Source organism: Nilaparvata lugens, chromosome 12 (assembly GCF_014356525.2).
Source record: "Nilaparvata lugens isolate BPH chromosome 12, ASM1435652v1, whole genome shotgun sequence".
NCBI classification, from domain to species: Eukaryota; Metazoa; Arthropoda; class Insecta; order Hemiptera; family Delphacidae; genus Nilaparvata; species Nilaparvata lugens.
Window position 1 is genome coordinate 6,292,130 of NC_052515.1, and position 21,224 is coordinate 6,313,353.

A 21,224-nucleotide genomic window follows, 5' to 3' on the forward strand; every position below is an offset into this window, starting at 1 on the left:
AGGAATAATAACAAATGACAATGAGCTGTAGATAGTGCTCAACAAATAGAGTACATTAAAATATAGGTGGCATAGGCCTTCAGTAAATTAAATGTCAAGTTAGACGTCAATTGAACAATTAATAGGCGTCAGTGGCCTCAGAAAATCACTTGTAAAGCCAAGGGTAGCTGTCAAATCCAAAGAATTAATAGGCGTCGGTGGCCTTAGTGAATTGAATGTCAAGATAGACATCAACAAAACAATTAATAGGCGTCAGTGGCCTCAGAAAATCACTTGTAAAGCCAAGGGTAGCTGTCAAATCCAATGAATTAATAGGCGTCGGTGGCCTTAGTGAATTGAATGTCAAGATAGACATCAACAAAACAATTAATAGGCATCAGTGGCCTCAGAAAATCACTTGTAAAGCCAAGGGTAGCTGTCAAATCCAATGAATTAATAGGTGTCGGTGGCCTTAGTGAATTGAATGTCAAGATAGACATCAACAAAACAATTAATAGGCGTCAGTGGCCTCAGTGAATTGAATGTCAGACAGACATCAATAAAACAATTATGCAATACATACATAAATGAAAATTGAATAGAACGATTTACGTAACCTGAATAAAATTTTGAAGAGGAGATGCAGCCAGGCAGACAGGCAATGAATCCGCAGTACCCAAAGGAACAGGACATCAGCAAGCGACGATGTGATCCGGCCATGCTATGACAAGAATGGAAGCGTCCACCACAGCAGGCCAATCCCCCAGTGGAAATGTAGGCAGGAGCATGTAGAATCCAAATGAATAATCCGACTTTCATGTTGTGAATTTTTAGAATGATTTCCAAACCGTAGAGATGATGAACTTGAAAGTTTGAGTTACACGAGGTGAAGCCAATTGTTAGAAGAATGGCAATTGAAGCCCACACGAGGTTGTGAACTGACAAAGTTTATCAGCGTAAATATGCGAAGAAATCGATGATAATTGAATCACAATTGAAGATAGAATAAACAAATTAATTGGAAGAATAATTCACTTTTAAAAACGTTCCATAGATCCGATGAATAGCGAAAAACGCCCACACGAGGTTGCAATTTTGACAAAGTTTATCAGAGTAAATGAGTGAAGAAATCGATGAATAATTGAATCACAATTGAAGAATAGAATAAATGAATTAATTGAAAGAATAATTCACTTTTAAAAACGTTCCGTAGATCCGATGAATAGCGAAAAACGCCCACACGAGGTTGCAATTTTGACAAAGTTTATCAGAGTAAATGAGTGAAGAAATCGATGAATAATTGAATCACAATTGAAGAATAGAATAAATGAATTAATTTGAAAGAATAATTCACTTTTAAAAACGTTCCGTAGATCCGATGAATAGCGAAAAACGCCCACACGAGGTTGCAATTTTGACAAAGTTTATCAGAGTAAATGAGTGAAGAAATCGATGAATAATTGAATCACAATTGAAGAATAGAATAAATGAATTAATTTGAAAGAATAATTCACTTTTAAAAACGTTTCGTAGATCAGATGAATATGGATAAAAGGTTTAGACCGAGAGTGTAGATGCACTCTCGACTAGGAACCATTGCAAAAGACAAGAAGACAGACCCACGCTCAGCAACAAAAACGAAAACGGAAATGTCATCCACGAACATAACTTGTTTATAAACGTTTGGGAAAAAGTAACAAATATCTAGAAAGTAAGATGCCTAAAGACAAATTAAATTCCAAAAAATCGAATAGTACAAATATTAAAATTGAAACGACAAATAATAACACGACGAATAATAAGAAAACCAACTTGAATATGGCAGTGGCAAGAACCGTGACTGTGACGTCACCGGTCAGCGCAGACGGACAAAATGACGACATGATGTCTACGTAGTAGCGGAACGAGTAACAGTGGAACCGTTCCAATAAATGCTTTGTCAGATTTTACACTGCATATCGGATGTTGTTCAAGCTTTCTCCATTTAACAATACTCCCATTTCAGTATTCTCAAGGGCCTCCCTGAAGATTTCCTCTGAATAAAGATTGAATATCAATGGTGAAATGATGCAGCCCTGCCTAACGCCTTGAAGAATGTCAACTGCATTGGTCTGCTCCTCTGCACTGATCCTTATAGTAGAAGACTGATTCCAATACAGGTTTTGAATGATTTGAAGATCTTTCTCATCCATTCCTGTGCTCCTCAAGATCTCCATCATTTTCACATGCTGAATCCTATCGAATGCCTTCTTGTAATCGATGAAACATGCGAAAACATTACAGCTCATGTCTCTACAGCGTTGGAACAAGACCTGTAGACAAAACAAGGCATCTCTTGTACCAACTCCCTTCATGAAGCCGAACTGTGTGTCTGCGACTCTTTCTTCACAAATCTTGTAGATTCTCAGATGAATAATTTCAAGGAAGAGCTTCAACATGTGACTCATGAGGCTGATGGTTCTATAGTCACCACATGTCTTGGCTCCCTGTTTCTTAGGCAATATGATAAATTCGGAAATCAGCCATTCATCTGGGATGCTTCCAGAATTGTATATTTGATTGAATATATTGGTCAAGAATTTTATTGATTCATTGTCTAAAAGTTTGAAAAATTCTGTATGCACCCCATCTGGACCCGGAGTCTTCCCTTCTGGCACCAATAGCAGCCTTGACTTCATCCACCATGATACTAGGACCTGACATATCCTGAACTTGCATTGCAGGTGGTTCTCCTCTTTCATCAAAGAATAGCTGTTCCACATACTTCTTCCAAGCTCAAGCCTCCTTAACAGCCTCTCTATCAACTATTACATCATTAGACGATAATGACTATATTATTTCAAAATTCTTTATAGATTCATACGAACATCAACAAAATGATAGGGAGAGAAAAAATAAGGTGACCTTGTGCTATTCCTCTCCTAAATTTATATAAAATCAAAATCAAAATCAAAAAAATAAATATATAAGGTTACACATAGTCCAAAATAGGTTAAGTATTATTATAGAAAGAAGTACACTGCTGACGAAAAGCTCGCAATCTTGAAAACTTCACTTGTTCACTCATATTTATGGAGAAATTAGTGATTGACAACGGTGTAACAACTGAAACCGGTCTCTCTACTTTTAATAAAATCTGTTGTTTTCACAATTTCTTATAGTCTTGTTATTCAACTTCTCAACTACACAGAAATTGAAATCAATTAAAGTCAATACAGTGTTGAAACATTCAAAACTTGGAATCAGTCAAGATACAACAAGACATCATGAAGTTTGAAGCTGAAAATTAGGTGTTTTTCACAATACAAGGAGCATTGTTGTCAGGTGTACCTGGAAATCTTATTATATGGAGCGCTCTACCTGATCTCAGATTGTAGAGCACAAAAATACGCCCAGAGGGATTTCAAATTATACATCTAAATGATGACAATCCGAAGATATTGTTGATCAAAAACTAAAATTCATCAAAATTGATTTTTTCTTCAAATTTCACTCTTTTTTGAAAAATCATAACTCAGTACTCATTGGAGATATAGAGTTTCGAATGATCTCATTTTATTCAGAATTTCATATTCTAGAAAAAAGGTGATGGCAAATTTTTCTGTCCGATAACGAGATTTGGCAAAAATAGTTGAAAACTGGAAAATGAGCCAAAAATACGAGGTTTTTGGGCCATTCTGCATCTAGCACAAGGAAATTTTGCATGAAGAAATTCTTCCTGGACTTCTCTTATGTACCCAAATAATATATTAAAAAATCAGAACTACAATTTAAATTGCATGCACCAATGTATATAGTGACTGGACTATTAGTATTTTCTTATTATCAGCCTTTTCATTATACTCCTGCTCAATTACTAATTATTCATAATTCAAAATAGCAGCAATCCATATTTATTTATCTATCTGATGGAGTGGATCAGATGCTGGCTTTATGATTCAGAGGCCCGGGTTCAAATCCCGGCACAGGCAAAATATTTATCTCGGGCCACTCCCGTGTTTCGGATAGACACGTTAAGTCGTCGGTCCCGGTTGCCTAAAAAAGCAGTCATTACGTCATGTCAGAGGCCTTGAAATTGATCAGTTGCGACCTGAAAACTCTGACACCAGACCTGAGCCAGCCAGGTCTCACTACATTATTATCTATTTTATGATTTATCCTTCTCAAATAAGCTTAAATGTAGATTTGAATTGCATTAGAAGAGATTATTTTTGCTCTAAATCTCTCCCAAATTCAGATAAAAACACGCAGTTCAAATAAAAGTTATATTATCTTTTTTATCTTATTCATACTTCATGCTGATGTAGAATGGCGGTTATAATAAGTTGACACATAAGTTTTAATGTCTTTATTGTTACTGGAAAACATTTTTTGTGATAAAATCTCATTCACACAATAACACATAATAATAGACTTTACAAACATGTCCTTCTCAATTTTATATTTAAACGTAATTTTTGAGCATAGCCTGTATTCTAAACTCATGATATTAAAGAATCGCCTAAAAATTTCTCTCTCGATAGAATCTAAAGTTCTTTTAAGGAATGAATACTTTCACTTTCAAGGCATCTCAAGACTTTTACAACTTTATATCACGCAGCCTTTTTAAAGTCAAAAGTCAATGTATCTGATATTTCATATTTTAGAGAATCAATCTCTAATATTCAATCTTTTACTGTTATCTCCTGATCAACCTCCTCATCTCCTTCTTCTCCATCCTCTTCTTCCTCTACTTATTTTCTTCTTTTTCTTCTTCTTCTTCTTCTTCTTGTTCTTCTTTTCAGCTTCTACTTTGACAAGTAATATTACTTATTTTGGCTGAATCACAGTTCGTCTTTCTGTTGCTGTGTGGGCATGCGCAGTCTCTCCTTGAGTGGCAGGCTGGCCCAGAAGCTTCTGTGCGCGAGGTCGTCTGTGAACTCTGCTTTAGCGTTGTCAGCACTCTTGATCTCCAGATACATCAGCTTGGGCAGACCCTCCTGCACTTTCGGCAGCGAGAAGCCAATGGGGAACTCGGGAACTCTGCAAAATTTGACAGAAAAACTTAGTTAACGAGTACTAGATTAAACTATAGAAATGAAAATTAACAGTGAATAGATAGGTACCCTAATCAATAATTTGGATGATATATCATGGGTGAATTATTGGAAGTGGTTAATGAAATTGGAAACTCAATAGAAAGGGCAACAGGAAACAACATGTAATAAAGGAATCAATTATAATATAGAAAAGTGTTTAAACTAGTAATAATAATGGAGCAGAGACCATATAATCATCCATCCAATCACTATAATAAAGAATTTCTTTACTTCCTGTTAGTCCCTAAGTCATATATCTAGCCTGAATATCTGATTTGAGCCATTCTTCCTCCTTTATGTGGTTACTTCAATATTAATAGAATGATTTATGAAAATTCTCAAAAATGTCGGCTATGATTGGTCGCATCATGTTGTAGTGGATGTAAGTATATTTTCTTGTCTTAATATGCTACTTGTTTTGTTATAGTAAGATTTCTAAAAATATTATTCATATTTATTCATAATTTTTACAAGGAAGCACTGTTCGGGAGAGAAAAACTAAGAATACTCCTTGTACTATTTTCCTCCAAAATTTAGATAACATTTTAAAAGTCCAACTTATATCTTCTCATATTAAAAAAAAGTTTTGTTCTTGTATTCAATTGTATTTTGTTTTGTAAAGGAGACAAAATGAGGCTACCTGTTGTCTCCATGAATAAAAAACAAATAGATTATTAATAAAACGTTTCGAAGGGGATTTGAGGATAATTCTCATTCCATTCTAATAATTTCAGCCGTTCATCTCATCCCTCAATTGAATAAGGCACGTACTCTCGCTACTCTACTTGAATGAATGACAGTTTGTGACCAGATCCTGGTGGTTCAGAATCCACCGACCAGGGTATCCGATTAGACTAACGCGTTGCAACCTACAGTCTGCTGAAGGTGATACCTGTTCGTGGGTTCCAATCCCTCCGGTAGGCATGGACGTTTGGTTCATCTCATTCAACATCATTCTATCCTATCACCCACGGACAAGCAAGAAGCGCACGTGGGCATCATCCGCTAAAAATAATAATATTAATATAAAAACATTCTTTGTAATCTATGCAAACTGGAATTTGCACTCACCCAGTCTTGGCAAATGATTTCCACATGTTGATCATGTGACGTTGCATATTGAGATCCTCATCAGTGGTTTGTGGATCCATGAAGTCAGTCTGCAACAAGAGGAAGTCATACTTGACTCTAGTCCAGGCGCTGGCTTACATTGAGCATACATGAGAGAGGCAGAGAATTTGACTTCGGATTATTGTTAGGGGGTCTTTAGTGTATATGAAACTCGATGTCGTCACGTCCCAGGGTGGTCGACAGATTGGGGGGGAGGGGGGTAAGTTGTAAAAAACGCGCGCTTATAAAATCGCCTGTCCTGCAGTTACTATTCATAGTACAGCTTTGACTTTTTTCTCAATACTATGTACTTATAACTGGCTTTCAATGTGGTCCTCTACATTTTTGCGATAAACCGCATAGTTTTTCCGCAAAAAAATAAAATATCTCGAAAAATGTATTTTTTATTATGGACTTTTTGTTATTTCTTGAATATTTAAGTCGTTAGCCGACTTAGAGGAAAAGGTTCCCAATAAACGTTGTAGTCCGTTTCTTCCTGAATTCAATGATATATATAGTTTGGGGGTTACGATCATAGATGCGGCGGTGGGAGGGGGATAAGTAGCACTGTTACGCTGCGGCGCGGTCCTCCCCCATGATTAATGCGCATAGTGGCCTGTCTATCGCATCGCTCCTACTATTCTATGCATTCAAATTATGTATTTCAGGAACGCTATCTTATGTATTTTCGGTCGCTGAACACGATTTTTCAACTCTCAAGCCTTAATAATTATTGGAGATCCAACTCTAAGTGTGAGTGGTGGTAGATCCGACTAGTTTGACAACCAACTAGTGTTGGATCAGTGTTGGAAGGCCGTAGAGTGCAGTTGATATTTTGAATTGTGTAAATTTGTTTCCAATAATTTATTTTTGTGTTTCTAAAGCATCATCTGAGAGTCTGCAAAAGATCATGACATTTTTTCGTTTAAGTCAGAGCGTGAATGATGAAAGATCCGACTGATGAACATTGTTGGACCACCAGTCGGATAATCAATGACCCGGTTTAGAACACTCAACGGTCAATACCATAGGTGAAGATACCGTTTTATAATCAAGATACCTTGATTATAATAATCAATAATGTCTTTGTCAATACATTGTGGAGCGGCGAAGGTAAAGGCTAGCTTATAAGGTTTAATATTGGAAAGTAATGCATGCATTCGAATATGTGAGAACAAAAACTGAAAGCATATGCTTATGCTTTTTTCAGGCCCAGTTCAGTAATAAAACACACAAACAACAACATAAAGGACAAACTAATGAATCTAATGTACATATAGGTTTTATAATATTCAACATGAATATGTCTCGTCGGGGTTTCTTAATTTTTGGTAGGTCGAATGCCAAGCTCTCCCACAGTCCCTTCCAGCCATGACGTCATGGCTCGCTCATCCTCCAGTAGGTGAGTAATACCCCTGACTCCCCCTTCATAGGAATACAGTGAGCAGTCTTCCACCAAGTGCTGCATCGTCTGCACATCTCCACAGGTGCAGTGGGGGTCAGTAAAAAAAATGAAGGTAAGGTGGAAGGTAGAAAGAATCAGGGAATTTTAGATACATTCATTATAAAAACTCTAAGCTACATTTTTAGCCAACTTTTTGTTTACTTCTAAGCTACATTCTCTGCTACCTTCTTTGCTACCTTCTCTGCTACTTTCTTTGCTACCTTCTCTGCTACTTTCTTTGCTACCTTCTCTGCTACCTTCTTTGCTACCTTCTTTGCTACCTCCTCTGCTACCTTCTCTGCTACCTTCTCTGCTACTTTCTTTGCTACCTTCTCTGCTACCTTCTTTGCTACCTCCTCTGCTACCTTCTCTGCTACCTTCTCTGCTACCTTCTCTGCTACTTTCTTTGCTACCTTCTCTGCTACCTTCTCTGCTACCTTCTCTGCTACCTTCTCTGCTACCTTCTCTGCTACCTTCTCTGCTACCTTCTTTGCTACCTTCTTTGCTACCTCCTCTGCTACCTTCTCTGCTACCTTCTCTGCTACCTTCTCTGCTACTTTCTTTGCTACCTTCTCTGCTACCTTCTTTGCAACCTCCTCTTCTAACTTATCTGTTACTCTCTCCGCTACCTTTTCTCATGAGATAAGATACACATTACACATACATATTCAACACGGTATATCATAGTCCAGTGACATAGAACAGTACAATATGATAAACAGTTGAACATCGTCAAAGAAATATGGTCTAGAATAAGTTATTGAAAGAACCCTCACTTCAATCAAATATAAAATTAGAGTAAAAATAAAACCGAGATAATTAAAACAATGCGCCAATACTCTTGTATTTATTCAACTAGTAAGTCCCAATATGTACTAAGGATTACGGAAATCGTTTACTCTATAGTAAAAGTCTTTGCAGCAAGAAAGCTGTACAAATCTCTTTTTGAATACGCTCATTGACTCTTTCTGACGCTCATATACTCCAACTTCGTCGCTCCACTATATTTGACCCTTTGCAACTGGCAGCTAGCAATGGATTAACTTACCTCCAGCACATAGAGGTTTTCATCAGCATGAGCCACGCCGTAGTTGTCATCGTTATGACTGAACTTCTCGCTGACACTGTGTGCGCCCCTCTAGCCGTCTTCAGCTGTCTTCAAAGTTGTTTTACAAAACTTGATCTATTGAGTGGGCCTCAGTCGAATTCTTGTCTAACTTGAGATCCAGCATTCAATGTTGGATTCGTCGTAGGACCAACGTGGTGAGTGGGTTTGTTAATGTTGGATGTCTAGTCGAACGAGTTGGATCAATAATTATTGGAGATCCAACTCTAAGTGTGAGTGGTGGTAGATCCGACTAGTTTGACAACCAACTAGTGTTGGATCAGTGTTGGAAGGCCGTAGAGTGTAGTTGATATTTTGAATTGTGTAAATTTGTTTCCAATAATTTATTTTTGTGTTTCTAAAGCATCATCTGAGAGTCTGCAAAAGATCTTGACATTTTTTCGTTTAAGTCGGAGCGTGAATGATGAAAGATCCGACTGATTAACAGTTCAACATTGTTGGACCACCAGTCGGATAATCAATGACCCGGTTTAGAACATTCAACGGTCAATACCATAGGTGAAGATACCGTTTTATAATCAAGATACCTTGATTATAATAATCAATAATGTCTTTGTCAATAATTCATTGTGGAGCGGCGAAGGTAAAGGCTAGCTTATAAGGTTTAATATTGGAAAGTAATGCATGCATTCGAATATGTGAGAACAAAAACTGAAAGCATATGCTTATGCTTTTTTCAGGCCCAGTTCAGTAATAAAACACACAAACAACAACATATAGGAGAAACTAATGAATCTAATGTACATATATAGGGTTATAATATTCAACATAAATATGTCTCGTCGGGGTTTCTTAATTTTTGGTAGGTCGAATGCCAAGCTCTCCCACAGTCCCTTCCAGCCATGACGTCATGGCTCGCTCATCCTCCAGTAGGTGAGTAATACCCCTGACTCCCCCTTCATAGGAATACAGTGAGCAGTCTTCCACCAAGTGCTGCATCGTCTGCACATCTCCACAGGTGCAGTGGGGGTCAGTAAAAAAAATGAAGGTAAGGTGGAAGGTAGAAAGAATCAGGGAATTTTAGATACATTCATTATAAACACTCTAAGCTACATTTTTAGCCAACTTTTTGTTTACTTCTAAGCTACATTCTCTGCTACCTTCTTTGCTACCTTCTCTGCTACTTTCTTTGCTACATTCTCTGCTACTTTCTTTGCTACCTTCTCTGCTACCTTCTTTGCTACCTTCTTTGCTACCTCCTCTGCTACCTTCTCTGCTACCTTCTCTGCTACTTTCTTTGCTACCTTCTCTGCTACCTTCTTTGCTACCTTCTTTGCTACCTCCTTTGCTACCTCTTCTGCTACTTTCTTTGCTACCTTCTCTGCTACCTTCTTTGCTACCTCCTCTTCTAACTTATCTGTTACTCTCTCCGCTACCTTTTCTCATGAGATAAGATACACATTATACATACATATTCAACACGGTATATCATAGTCCAGTGACATAGAACAGTACAATATGATAAACAGTTGAACATCGTCAAAGAAATATGGTCTAGAATAAGTTATTGAAAGAACCCTCACATCAATCAAATATAAAATTAGAGTAAAAATAAAACCGAGATAATTAAAACAATGCGCCTATACTTGTATTTATTCAACTTGTAAGTCCCAATATGTACTAAGGATTACGGAAATCGTTTACTCTATAGTAAAAGTCTTTGCAGCAAGAGAACTGTATAAACTCTTTTTGAATACGCTCATTGACTCTTTCTGACGCTCATATACTCCAACTTCGTCGCTCCACTATATTTGACCCTATGCAACTGACAGCTAGCAATGGATTAACTTACCTCCAGCACATAGAGGTTTTCATCAGCATGAGCCACGCCGTAGTTGTCATCGTTATGACTGAACTTCTCGCTGACACTGTGTGCGCCCCTGTAGCCGAACCTGTACAGGTACACCGGAGCCTCATCAGCTGACTTGTGTGTGGCCTGGCCTTGCATCAGTGCCGCTTGTGTTATGCCTGCACCGAACAGACGGTCGCCCACTAGCTGAAATCAGGGTGGAGATTTGAAAAAAATGTTTAGAAACATAAAACAATAAGTAACTGATCAATCATCTATGAGTTGAGACATAATGTTAATGAAATGTATTCTCAATGCCAATACAGTGAGAAGTATTGAACATTCCATATCAATTCATATGAAGTTGAATAAAGTCAACTGAATAGTGAGGATATTCAAAGATGAAGAAGGAATTCATTCATGAGTTCAGAAAAAATAATGCTGAAAAAATAAATGACCTATTCCAGTTTGGTTGATATTATATTATGAAATCATGTAATTGTACACCAAGTTCAATCTCTAGTTAACTGGATAAGGGGAATGGTTGATTGATTGATAGATTGAGTACTTTATTTATGTAGATTACAACATATACTGGCTTATACACTTATATACAATAGCTTACAATACAGCAAAATTATAGATGAATTTACATAATATAGACTAAGAAAATAATTATTGAACTGTATATGATATGAAAAAGTTCAGAGATAGATAAAATGTGCAATACTATAATAATGCAAGCGCGCATTAATTCAATGCAAAACTACCTATTTGTGGAATTTCAGATTTCGAGAATCAATAACTAAATAGCTACTCTCATGATATGTTCAAATATTGATTTACTGTTTAATTATTTGTTGATCGAGACTGACCATAATTGAGCAATAGAAAGCATGCCTAGGAAAAGAGAAAATTTGGAGCTTCCATGAGAAAATAGGAAATTCTAGAATGTGAATGTAGACAATAAACCAAGGGTGCAAGATGTCCAATAAGAGAGAATCGAGAGGGAGAAAGTGAGAATCTATAGACGAAGAGAGAATTGGAAGGAAGAGAGAAAGAACAGAAGAAAGGAGAGAAGATCTGGATTCTGAATACCGCATAATTTGAATACCGTTTGTCTTGCAATTCGTGTTGCAAACAGCCAAGCAGGATTTCCGGGGTTGATTCCCTTAATACTTAGTGAATAATTTATTAGGCCTGATAGTTCGTGAATTAGTTCTCGCATTATTTGTGGCTGGAGTTCTGGGGACAAGAATGTAACGATAATTGATTGCCTGATACCAATGCTTCTGAAGGACCAAGGATTGAATGTGGTATTTTTGCCAGTATTTGTGGTGTTATGCCAACATGATTTTCTGGCTTGTGCGTAGGAAATAAGGGTGGGAGAAGACTACAGCTTCAGATGGGCTACGAACCACAGAAGGCAATTTCAACCACGAGTGATAAGATAGAATAATAAAAACTCCTCATACTCTTTGATGATAATCAGCGGTGTCAATTTAAGTACAATTTGCGCAAAAAAATGGTTATCATATGTCGATTTATAATGATTTCAGGAGAATAACTGACAAAAATGTAGAGTCAATGGATAACACTTGGAAATCGATTTCAATGTACATAATAAGAATGTGTATATTCAGTATTATCTACACTATTTGAGTTATTTCGAATTGAGAACGTTGGATGGGTAAGCAATGATAAATTAATGAATGGTGATCCTATGTGATGTATTTTTGACAGAAAATTAGAAATTTGACTTATGATGGGTTTCGATGCTTTATTGTTAGAATTGATAGATACAGTTTGATGGATCAGTTAATGCAATATCTGAACAAATATTGAAACGAAGTTGAATATTGAAGCTTGTACGATTAATTAGATCAGTCTATTGCAAAGAATCTAAATGATAAAATAAATCATTCCATGAATTATTGGAATTGAAAAAATGCACATATTCACCTGAACTATTTCGGTGACTCCTTGTGTGATGGGCTTTCCTTTCAGATAATGTTGTTTGATTTTATCAGCGACAATCTGCCTGTCAGCGCATTTCACTGTGAAGTTGTAATCCAGCAGATGTGGAGCCAGCTCTGTCCAGTTGTCTTCCAATTTCTGCATTAATTCCTTGTCGGTTATGAATTCTGAAAGAGATAGATTGGATTTGATGAAAGGTATGACAATATTATTGTGTATGTTCGCGACTACTGGGTCATTTATTCCACATTTGAACGCAACGATCATGGAGAACGGCACCAATATATAGATTCTAGACTCCAGACTATGACCCGATTCCACCAAAACGAAAATGTATTCTGTGCGACGATTGATACCTTACCACCAAATCACATATTACTATACTGTACTTAAATTGGTACAATAAACTGACAAGACCCTACCGCCGCTTAAATCTTGTTCTTGTTTCTTATGAAATCTGGCCTATGATAATTTATTGTAAGTGTAGTCGAATCCACATGTTCCCAAGTCGAAGCCCGATATTTCCCAGGATGAACTAGAACTAATTCAAATATAGTAGTGGTAAAAGTATCCTTACTATTGAGGGGGAAAAAACAAAGAATATAATTCATCCAACTCAAAAATGAAGCATCACATACGAAGGCATAATGAAATCATAAACTACATTCTGAATAATCATAAATAAGGAAGCATTGGAATCATAATTATTACAGTATTTGTTCAATAATAACGGACCAATAGGATAGAAAATTACACCCTTGAGTAGGCAATGCTAAATTACTAGAGTTCACTTGAATACTAGACATTGTGAGTGGCGTTATTCTCTAGAATAATGTAGAATCAATCAAAATATAATGAGGGTGCTATTGATTTTCTTCAATATCAGATATCCAAGAAGCCCTTTTAAAATACTTTATTAGAACGTAACAATTTATGAATACGGTTGATGTAGAAACCTTACCAGCAGCCGGGTAGAGTCCTTCTTCGGTGGTGAAGCCAGCCAGCCAGGGCACTCGCGCGGTCTGACCATCCTTGATAATGTCGTACGGATGTCTGGACAAAAACGCGTCCTTCACCCCCTCAGGCTCCACCACAGGTCCGAAAGGTGAGTAGGGGTTGTAGAGGAAAGGCTGGAAAACGGGAAAACTTGTTACAAATTTTGAAATTAGTCTGTAACGATCCACTAATAATATAAGTTTGTGGCATGAATATTGATGTTGTGGAACTTTCCCATAATTGAAGAGTCCTGGAATGTTGTCATAAATGATGTGTGAGCACACACAAAAGCATGCTCTTGTAAAATATCAATTTTTATAAGAATAAAGTGGATTTTTGAACATTTCAAGTCTCTCCAATAATAATGCTGGGGACAATGGGTAAATTTAATTCCGAATGTAAAGGAACGGATAATGGAAGGAAAAAGTTGTAGAGAAATGTCTTCAAGAGAAAATAAAATTGTCTTCATTTCGATAATTTGTCAGTAACGCTCCAATAATAATGTTTGGAGCAATTGGATATAATTTTATAATGTTTTCAGCCTTCATCCCGCGTCGATGCTCTCAAGGCTTCAATGTACAAGAACTGAATTTCACTGAACTGAGATACTGCTCTTTTGTATCTTCTCAAAAGCAACGTGTTGCATCCGAAAAGATACACAAGGAGTTTTTTGGAGTAACGTCCTTCCAGCACAACCCGGCCTGTCAGCTGACATTTTTTCAACATGTTCTTTCCATTGTTGGTGATACGTTGCAACTAACTCTCTCATTCATGAAAAATCTCTGTGTGTAGGGATATTTCTTCAAGGAAGCTCTGTGGGGAGCCACACAGAACAAGGGCCCCCTTCTTCCATCTAAGGTCTTTGAATTCTGATGTTATTGCAAAGCCGTGTATATTACCCCGCGTTCCATACCTTGCCAATATACTGTTTCAATGTCATAGAGGCAAAGCTATGGGTACGGGACGCGTACTGTAATATTCAACTTAGAAAGCATACTTCATAGAAAATCTTCCACACATACTATTCATGTAATCGTTCAATGTAGATTGTGCATAATATGGTTCTCTCACTCCTTTCTTTTTCCAAAACTTACCATAAACTGAGGCACTTGTTTGACAATCATCTCAGCTGGTCTGGTTTGGAGACAAGCGACCAAATCGGCCGAATTGGCAGTGGGGCATCCCAGGGAGGAGGCTAGTTTCCGCGTTTTCTGAGGAACTGAGTCGACCAAAGCCCAAGGATTCAACACGGCTCCACTGCCTGATATACCTTTGTGGAATAAACCTGTGAGATGAGCAAGAATTGTTATTTTTCTATTCAATCCATCGCTTTTTCCATTAATAACCATTACAATAACGCTAATGATCATAATTATTATAATTAATAATCTGATTGTATGTTATGAGATGTTGTAGTATTTCTCCATAATTGAAAGACGTTGATGTTGTCAATACCACTTTAATTTATTCGAAAATTAATCCATAATACAGAACCAGGTTTCATGGTAACACCTACCACATCTTCAGCTGAACTGAACTGAACTGAGCTGAACTGAACTGAACCTACCGCAGTTAGTGAAAATGATAGAAGCTAAACTGATCATTATGAAAATTATAGAATCTACTTACAAACTGATCCAATGCTGATGGGCGAATTTCAATATTAATGAATACCTGTGAACAGTGAGGATAGAATATAATGATTACATTCTATACTCTCTGCCTGTGAATCATTAATATTCCTCAGCAGTAATAGAGAATAGTCAACTAGTATTCTAGTGGAACATATTAATTTGATAGAGTTATAGCCATTCATGAAATCAGAATTTTATTGATTCTAGAATATTACTGATAGTCATAATGGTAATTTTATTCAATTTCATTATTGGTTTTTCTATAAAAAATAGCTCTCACCTCGTGATAAGGGCGACAAGTACTGATAGTGCACACTAACTCCTCCCGCTGAGATTCCCTCGATGGTAACACTGTCCGGGTTCCCGCCAAATTGCCTGATGTTGTCCCGTATCCATTTCAGGGCTGCTACCTGATCTTTTAGACCCAAATTTCCCGGCAGCACCTTGTCGCCAGTGCTCATGAAACCTGAAAGGGTGAAAAGGAATTCTTTATTTTCAACATTTTGTGAATCTAGCGGGGATAGGAGGAATCCATAGAGAGAATTAATAAAATTCAGTAGGATGTACTAGGAGAAATGAGTATGAATGTTGAGGGGGAAAAATAAGAGGGATTATCATAGATTATCAGGAAAAAGTAAAATCAGTACAGAAATTTGAAAAATAGTTGCCGTAGAATATTGTATAAATCGCAAAAAATGTATAAATATAGACTGTATTGTAAAAAGAAGATGAAGAAAGAAAAAAAAGAAGAAGAAGAAGAAGAAAAAACGAAGACGAAGAAGAATAATACGGAGAAGAAGAAGATGAAAAAGACAGAAGAAGAAGTAGGAGAAGAAGAAGAAGAATCAAGATGATTTGAGAGGCAGTAAAAACAAACAAGCAAACCATTTTGAAAAGAATCTGTCCATCTTTCTGTCAAGAATTGATGGATACACAAAATCAGAATCGAAACTGCCAATACAGAAAATGTTGGTTACGTGTGTTTGACAGGGAGAACAACAAACAAGTAAGCAACCACTCACTCGCTATCTCGCTTCAATTCGGAAGCCACCATTGTATGTGAAACAATTGATTTGTCAGGATGCTCTGATTAATCGAGGAGCATTGAGAAGAAGTAGAAAAAGTAAATACTTCTCGAGATAAAACGATGATACTATGGTCGAGTGGAATCAGAGTGTTTTTTGTGTTTGAATAGTTCAAGGTCTTTTTAATTGTGCTCAGTTACATACAATTGATTCCATGAGAGACAGAAAATACACTACAATTTAGTCCATTTTTTATAAAATAACTTCACTTAATTCATTGATCGTTTAGGAGATATATATTTTCGTCAATTCTTCGCATTTGTTGATGTTTTTCAACTACGGCTGTTGACATTATTTATATTTTTTCCTCTAGTAATTTATATATATATAATACATATTTATTCTTGTATTATATTTCTAATTTCATCTTGTTTTAAGAGACTCAAAAAACTAAGAGAGCCTCAATTCCCATCTTATAGATGTTATGTTGATACATATCTACTAGGATTATTCATGAAATTTATAATAATTCCATTTATATTGTGCCGAGCACTCCTTTTAATTCAGGCCTTTTCCCAAGTTATAATAGTAAATTTAATACGCAATAGACTAGAGCCATTATTGTAAGTGAGTTAGCGAAATAAATTATTTTCTCTCTCTATTATGAACGGCCATGACTTCGAGTTTCCCATGATAGATATTTAAAAATTGTGGCTCCGAGTCGTCGAGGAATGTAGATTATGGAATTATCTCTAAAACTTAGCCTTCTTGTCGCGACATAGAGTGCGATAAGTGGGAAAACAGCAAGCATTGAAATTATAACAAACTACCGATTTTGCAGTTACTATTTGGTCCAAAGGCTCTAGAAGCCACGCGACGATTGGTCAAATTGATTCCATTCGCCCAATAGGAGACCTGTTTCTAAATACAGTAGTGGGGGGATTCCCCAACCGCGAGACCAGATTACGTTTCGGAGGACACTTTGCTAGGAGCACTACGAGAGTAAAGATGTAGTCATTATGTTTCACCCTTTTTGGGCAGGTTTACAAGCTTATTTCATTAGTTAATGTAGGAGCTAGTTTTATTTTTATTAAAGTTTAAATTTTCTAGTAGTGCCATGTCCTGAAAGGTTTAATTGTGTTTCTTCTTCATGTACGAATAATTGCTTCTTCAAATAACCGCTAAGGTACGTAAAATAAGGTTAAAATATAATTTAGGGAATTTAATTAATTGAAACTTCAATCAAAGAGTATTTATCAACAAAGCCTGTTAATTTTCAAGTTAATAATATTGATTGAGAATAATCCTTTTGATTTTATTAGTGATGGAAGATGATTATAAATTTTTTTTCTAGAGAAGTATAGAAAGTTTTCAGTTACGTTACATTTGAGTTATTGTTTCTGGAGATATATTATCGTAGAGTATTGCTGAAAGTCAGGAAGATAGCCTTTAAATTGGAATTAATTTTTAAGATTATGTTCATATTGAGTTTATGACATTTTATAATTTTATATTTTTCAGACTCTGTTTTCTTATGTCATTAAGGCTCTCGAATAATTTAGTAAATTTTTAAGATAGAAATCTTAATAGACAAAGAAGAAAGTTTTTCTTTTCCATGAAATTGATATTAAAAAATGTTGGCTAGCGCACAAGTTTCCAATAATACTAGTCGAGCTACTATATGAAAAATTATATTTGATTTTGCAAACCAAACGAAAAATATCATATAAGTTAACATCATAATTAATGAAGTATTCATTTTTCTAAAAGCATTATATTAATTTATTACGAGTGTTTTCATACAGTTGCATTGTATATTAATGACACTCTGGCAAGTAAATCCGTTTTAATTCAATTTTGAGAATGAAATCAGAACGTCAAGATAAAATCTAAATTAAATAATTGAATAAACTCCTGTTTCAGCTTTTGATGAATTGTAGGAAGAGTTAGAAATTAAATTAAATAAAGCAACGTACAGACCAACGAAAGTGCAGTGTAGTGAAACAAAGGTTCATTCGAGAATGTCAATCAAAAGTGGGGATTCAAATTATTATGAAATGGGTTATATGGGTTACTATCGACGAAACTTGGGTTCAACGGGCTTTTCTTTCTTGAGTAATTCCATGTTGAAATGAACTTGTTATTTGATGACTGATATTGTTTGGTTTTGTGACGTATTGCTATCTAATCGGGGATAGTAATGCGCCCCCGAATCAGATAAAGAATGTCACCAAAGTAACATGAAATTGTTGTTTCTGTTGTTCGATTTTAGTTGCCAATGTTTATTGAAGCTGTTTGTATTTTTCTATTATTCAAATTGTAGTGTTATTCTATAGTATAAACCTATTAAATCAGGCATGGCAAGATTAATTGAAGTTTTCTTGACTCTAGCCCGTTCACCTGCATGAATTAGGTATAGACTCAGGTATTTTCTAGATGTGTCGGCCTATTTCTAAATTCTAAATTTTATTCAAAATTATCTTCTTTATCATCTTTAAAAAAGTGCAGGCACAATATCATTATTGGCAACAACTCATAAACTCACATTTTGAACTTTCCTTACTTTCCTCAATCTACAAAGCAGAATATTAATTAGTCTAGTTTTTACACTACAATATTATTATTTTATTATACATTTATTTTGTAAGGTAATATCATCAACTTGAGCAATCTCTTTGTAAATTCATTCATCTGATGAATATCCCAGTCTAATCAATATGTCTAAGCAATCTCTTTGTAAATTCATTCATCTGATGAATATCCCAATATTCAATAATAATCAATATGTATGTCATATCGTTTCAATAAATATTTTTTTTATTCTATAGTTTTATAGATTCTGCATGATGATCCTTCCCCAGTGTTTCTCGTTTTCCTGTTATTCATTCTATTTCCGTCTCTTCTGTTTCTACTAAATTTTCCCAGTGTCTGTCTCTTCCACTATTCTCCCATACAGACACTATTCAGACATCATTCTATACAGACACTGGTTTGGTGAATAAACCAACCTGGGATCACTCTTTATGTTTGTTATCTTTTTTATTATGGTGAAATAGGTCTAGCAATACATCTAGGATTCTAGAGGCTGAAAGTGTATTTCAAATTAATTTATTCACTCGAAATGGTTGTTGGTTTTGAAATAGATAAAATAATAAATAATTAACGCTCAAGAAATATTTTGTGATCAGACACCAGCGAGATCAAATTCAATGATAGCTGAGTGCCAACCAACAACCATCATCATCATCAATTTTATAAAATAATCTCAATTTTGATTCTACAATATGGTGAAAACCACTCGTGAGAATTGTCGAGATCAACAACATTTAACAAACAAACATTATGAACCTCATAAATTATCTTCTTTCCTAGAGTTGGAAAGAGATTCTTTATAATCTGAAAATTAATACAGATGATATAGAATATCAAATCCCCTGGCCAGGGGCGGTCTGGCCAGGTCGGCTGGTCGGGGATCCCCGAGGGCCCCGAGGCCAAGGAGCCCCAAAGGGGGCCTCCAAAATGACGTAAGGCCTGCCTTTGCAAATTCACCTGGACTTTATATGTTTTTTCGTAGTTAAGGGATTCAAATTCTGAGCAACCAAAACAAAACAAAGGCTCTTGTGCGCGCATAAACCACGAAATGTGTTTTTTTTATTAACAAACCCAGTTTAATTTCAAAAAAAGAATCCCTCATTAAAATTACAAATATTTTTTAATAATAAGCTACCCCCTGGTGGGGGCCCCGTAATCAGCCATAGCCGAAGGCCCCCAGCTGAGCCGCCCCTGGTCAAGGCCTCATTAAATTGAACTGTTAAACAAGTTAGCCTCATTAAATTGAGGAAACAAGCGAGAGGAAAAAAACAAATAATTAATAATATTTGATAATTAATATTTAATATTAATTAATAATTAAAAATAATATTAACAAATAATTAAGAGAGGAAAACTTTTTAGTTTTCGAAGTAATTGTTTCATGTAGGCCAGTCCATGTACAGAATTTACATGAAAAAGATCAACGGTGTCGGGTGTGTGTGACTCGGGGTCACAGGACGGTTCACTTTAGTCATGAGCTTGAACAGGGCAACAGATTTCCTGAAGAGGTAGCAGCGCTACTGGTGCTCGGTGCGACGAGGAGCGACTGGCGAAACGATAGCATGAGAAAGAGCTTCGAGAGAGAAAGAAGAGATTCGCTGTCTGTCTCGCTCAGCCTCTGTATTCAGGTCGACTCCTACAATTAATTCTCTGTTGGCCTGGTACCGCATTTTGTTTTGAGGCTCCGTTGGTTGCTTCTTTGTTCTCACGGCGTCCTTGATTTGAATTTGTGAATACAGTGTTACGATTGTCACCGCTAGATAGTGCGGATGTGCCCTTTTCGATCAAGGTCGTCTATTAATACCAGTGAACACTAACTTAGTAGTATAGAGTTCAGTGATAAAATACAGGTCATGACACTCGTGTCATTATTATGGAGCGGCCATTATGTGGGGTCTTTATGGCGGTACATTTGAAATATTCCAATCACCTCATAACAAAATCATGAATTACTTTTGTAATTTTAAAAACTTCTTTTTGTGTGAAGGGAGTGTCTTCCAAGTTTTTCCATACATCTGACAGAAACTTGAGTGATTCTATTCTAGGAAATGTATGACCATTATAGCTTGTCATACCATTGACTGTAATTACACAAATTTTCTCTTATATAAATTACCAAGTGGTAGTTTATATAATTTTAAGCTGTATACCTGCCCGGTATGCTTTTTAAAAACAATATTCTAGTTCAAATAATATGTAAATTCAAGTTTTGGATTTTTTAATAATGAAATTTCAATAATAAATGGTTCAATAATTCATTTTTTATTATTAAGAATATTGTTCTTATTCTTGTAACTTGTTATGATTCATAAGGCATTGGGACAAAAGGCAAACCTCAAAAAGAGTTTAAAGTTCCCAATCTAAAAATCAACTATTCAGTTCCTAGTTGGAATTTAAATATATTTTTCCTACAGTTACGTTGAAAAGTGGCCATTGCTGCACTGATTACAGAACGCAAAGAATCACTTTTCCGC

General features: G+C 36.0%; 1 protein-coding gene across 3 annotated transcripts in view; it reads right to left on the reverse strand.

Moving 5' to 3' along the window:
- Positions 1–4,698: 4,698 nt before the first annotated feature.
- The window catches only part of LOC111052965 (venom carboxylesterase-6), a 79,463-nt gene continuing 62,937 nt past the window's right edge, over positions 4,699–21,224 (reverse strand). For 2 of the 3 annotated variants that reach the window (XM_039438813.1, XM_039438811.1), the window contains exons 6-12: positions 15,414–15,599; positions 14,594–14,784; positions 13,465–13,633; positions 12,489–12,670; positions 10,530–10,733; positions 6,129–6,217; positions 4,699–5,001 (exon numbers count right to left, since the gene is read on the reverse strand). In XM_039438813.1, coding sequence (XP_039294747.1) covers positions 4,803–5,001; positions 6,129–6,217; positions 10,530–10,733; positions 12,489–12,670; positions 13,465–13,633; positions 14,594–14,784; positions 15,414–15,599 — 1,220 coding nt within the window. In that variant the 3' untranslated portion in view covers positions 4,699–4,802. Of the gene's footprint in view, positions 5,002–6,128; positions 6,218–8,659; positions 8,748–10,529; positions 10,734–12,488; positions 12,671–13,464; positions 13,634–14,593; positions 14,785–15,413; positions 15,600–21,224 lie in introns of all 3 variants that reach the window. The other variant, XM_039438812.1, reaches the window with a different exon arrangement.